The sequence below is a fragment of the Nanorana parkeri genome, unplaced genomic scaffold (genome assembly GCF_000935625.1).
Source record: "Nanorana parkeri isolate BGI_ZX_2015 unplaced genomic scaffold, ASM93562v1 scaffold3407, whole genome shotgun sequence".
In the NCBI taxonomy this organism is placed as follows: Eukaryota; Metazoa; Chordata; class Amphibia; order Anura; family Dicroglossidae; genus Nanorana; species Nanorana parkeri.
In genome coordinates, this window is record NW_017309675.1 from 48,675 (window position 1) to 52,290 (window position 3,616).

General features: G+C 52.8%; 1 protein-coding gene across 1 annotated transcript in view; it reads left to right on the forward strand.

The window, feature by feature from the left end:
- LOC108803107 (DNA (cytosine-5)-methyltransferase 3A-like) overlaps nt 1-3,482 on the forward strand; it is a 51,585-nt gene extending 48,103 nt beyond the window's left edge. Inside the window, exon 16 of the mRNA XM_018574948.1 lies at nt 3,360-3,482. Within this exon, the coding sequence (XP_018430450.1) occupies nt 3,360-3,482 (123 nt within the window). The remainder of the gene's footprint in view (nt 1-3,359) is intronic.
- Nucleotides 3,483-3,616: the final 134 nt, after the last annotated feature.

Below are 3,616 nucleotides of genomic sequence, written 5' to 3' on the forward strand. Positions count from 1 at the left end.
GATGCTGATTGGCCGGGAAGCCAACTTTCCAGCCGATCAGCACGGAGCTTGATTCCCGGCCGATCAGGAGGCGGGTCATTACTCTCTGATCACTCGAGGAGTCGGCTCCATGCCAGCGGAAGCAGCGGTACCGGTGCATCCCCAATTCACGGGGTACAAGGCTTCATCTGAATGGAGGAGGGAAGATCCGGAACGCTGGCTCCTCCCCTGGTCCATTCATAGAAAACCTTATATTGTGAATAGACGGGGGTGGGGGAGGGGGAGTGACTCCGTCCTTCACTGGAAGCCGCTGAGCCAGAAGATCAAAGCCGACAGTAATTCCAGAATCATTACAATGGAGATTTTTTGCATCCCCAGCATCCCCCCGGACGTGGAATTCCGACCATTAGAGGTAACTAAGCTTTTCCCGGGAGTTCCGCTTCAATTATCATCATTAGGACCCAGAGGGCGAGGAGTAAAAACCGTCACCGTCCCCACTCCATTCAGAATGAAAGAAAGGTTCGGCTTCAGATATACTCCGCCTCTACGTCTTCTCTATACAGACTGTGTACACCGGGACTCCCCTACCCCACACTCACCTACTCTGTCCTCCTCTGTCCTCTCCGCAGACCTCTGGCCTCCACCGTGAATGATCGACTCAGTCTACAAGACTGCCTGGAGCACGGCAGGATAGCAAAGGTGAGAGGTCACCAATCATATTCCGGGGGGAGAAATAGGCGGCTGCACACCAATTATCACACGTTTATGTATATAGGCCCCCTTCACATATATAGGGCTCCCTTCACATATATAGGGCCCCCTTCACATATATAGGGCCCCCTTCACATATATAGGGCCCCCTTCACATATATAGGGCCCCCTTCACATGCACTATATGGCCATTGGTATTGGGACGCCTTTACACGCACATGAACTTTAGTGGCCCCTAGTCTTAGTCCGTAGGGTTCAGTATTGGGTTGGCTCCGCCCTCTAATGACATCCCAGTCTTAGTCCGTAGGGTTCAGTATTGGGTTAGCTCCGCCCTCTAATGGCCCCCAAGTCTTAGTCCGTAGGGTTCAGTATTCGGTTGGCTCCGCCCTCTAATGGCATCCCAGTCTTAGTCCGTAGGGATCAGTATTGGGTTTGGGTCCGCCCTCTAATGGCATCCCAGTCTTAGTCCGTAGGGTTCAGTATTGGGTTGGCTCCGCCCTTTATTGGCATCCCAGTCTTAGTCCATAGGGTTCAGTATTGGGTTGGCTCCGCCCTTTATTGGCACCCCAGTCTTAGTCCGTAGGGTTCAGTATTGGGTTGGCTCCGCCCTTTGGCGCTATAACAGCTCCGCCTCTTCTGGGAAGGCGTCCACAAGGTTTAGGGGTGTGTCTATGGGAATGTTGGACCATTTGTGAGGTCAGGTACAGATGTTGGGGGAGGGGCTCGCAGTCTCCGCCTCTAATTCATCCCAAAAATTCCGACCATTAGAGGTAACTAAGCTTTTCCCGGGAGTTCCGCTTCAATTATCATCATTAGGACCCAGAGGGCGAGGAGTAAAAACCGTCACCGTCCCCACTCCATTCAGAATGAAAGAAAGGTTCGGCTTCAGATATACTCCGCCTCTACGTCTTCTCTATACAGACTGTGTACACCGGGACTCCCCTACCCCACACTCACCTACTCTGTCCTCCTCTGTCCTCTCCGCAGACCTCTGGCCTCCACCGTGAATGATCGACTCAGTCTACAAGACTGCCTGGAGCACGGCAGGATAGCAAAGGTGAGAGGTCACCAATCATATTCCGGGGGGAGAAATAGGCGGCTGCACACCAATTATCACACGTTTATGTATATAGGCCCCCTTCACATATATAGGGCTCCCTTCACATATATAGGGCCCCCTTCACATATATAGGGCCCCCTTCACATATATAGGGCCCCCTTCACATGCACTATATGGCCATTGGTATTGGGACGCCTTTACACGCACATGAACTTTAGTGGCCCCTAGTCTTAGTCCGTAGGGTTCAGTATTGGGTTGGCTCCGCCCTCTAATGACATCCCAGTCTTAGTCCGTAGGGTTCAGTATTGGGTTAGCTCCGCCCTCTAATGGCCACCAAGTCTTAGTCCGTAGGGTTCAGTATTCGGTTGGCTCCGCCCTCTAATGGCCATATAGAGATCAGTATTGGGTTTGGGTCCGCCCTCTAATGGCATCCCAGTCTTAGTCCGTAGGGTTCAGTATTGGGTTGGCTCCGCCCTTTATTGGCATCCCAGTCTTAGTCCATAGGGTTCAGTATTGGGTTGGCTCCGCCCTTTATTGGCACCCCAGTCTTAGTCCGTAGGGTTCAGTATTGGGTTGGCTCCGCCCTTTGGCGCTATAACAGCTCCGCCTCTTCTGGGAAGGCGTCCACAAGGTTTAGGGGTGTGTCTATGGGAATGTTGGACCATTTGTGAGGTCAGGTACAGATGTTGGGGGAGGGGCTCGCAGTCTCCGCCTCTAATTAGCCAATCTGACGGCCGCATGGAGTTTGGAGGTCTGTAGCTATTGGCTCTGCAGACAGTCGGCGACTTCTGCGCACTGTGCGCTTCAGCATGCGCTGACCCCGCTCTGTCATGTGACGTGGCCGACCACTTCCTGGCTGAGTTGCTGTTGTTCCCGGTTGCTTCCACTTTGTTATAATCCCAGTAACAGGTGACCGCGGCGGAATGTTTAGTAGCCGGGAAATGTCACGGAACACCTGAGTCACATGATTTTGAGGGGGAGGGGCCTAATACTTTTGGTAATATAGGGTATATGGGGCCCCGCCTCACACTATAGCAGTGACCTGTAAATTGAGGTCTGCATGGGGGCGATGAGCGAGGGGCCGCACACCAACTTACTATGATTGTGAATCTCGGGTCACGTGGGGCTCTGGTTCCGGTTCCTGTATGTTGCTGTCATTGGCCTCCAACAGCTTTGCATTGCAGGAGTGTCTTCAGGTCCTGTGACATCATCGGCACGGTGCCCTAAGACCATGTGACCTCCGTCCTGGAACTGTGTAGGACCTGCTGTCTTCAGGTTCAATGTGCAGGCCAGCATCATAGTGAGCCGGTTGCTCTGTCCCGCATGGGAGGAGCACAGGTTCTCTTTAATTTTTGGGGCAGGGAGAGGGCTCAGTCCTAGGGTAAGGTGAAGGAATGCTGTGGCATGAGTGAAGAGATGAGATATGACGTCCTCAGCCGAGGTCTCTATAGTCAGCTCTGTGCTCTCCCCCAACACATTACAATAACTTCTCAGCCAATCAGCTCAGCTCCTCGGAGCCAGGTCATAGGTCACGTGCCGGAGATGTGTAATGAAGTTCTGGGTAAGTCTTGATTCAGTCCGGCCGATAACACCAAACTCTCTGCTTCAGTTTAGCAAAGTCCGAACCATCACCACTAGGTCCAACTCCATCAAGCAGGGCAAAGACCAACACTTCCCCGTCTTCATGAACGAGAAGGAAGACATTCTCTGGTGCACCGAGATGGAACGGTGAGTGTGAATGGAAATGTAACGTGTCGGCCATGATGACGGGAGTCCTCAGGAGAGCCGGTTATCTGGCTTTTCTCCCATTGGCTGGGAGTACGTTAGAGGTATTATACCCCCCTCTCCGGTGTCCCGTGTCTCCTC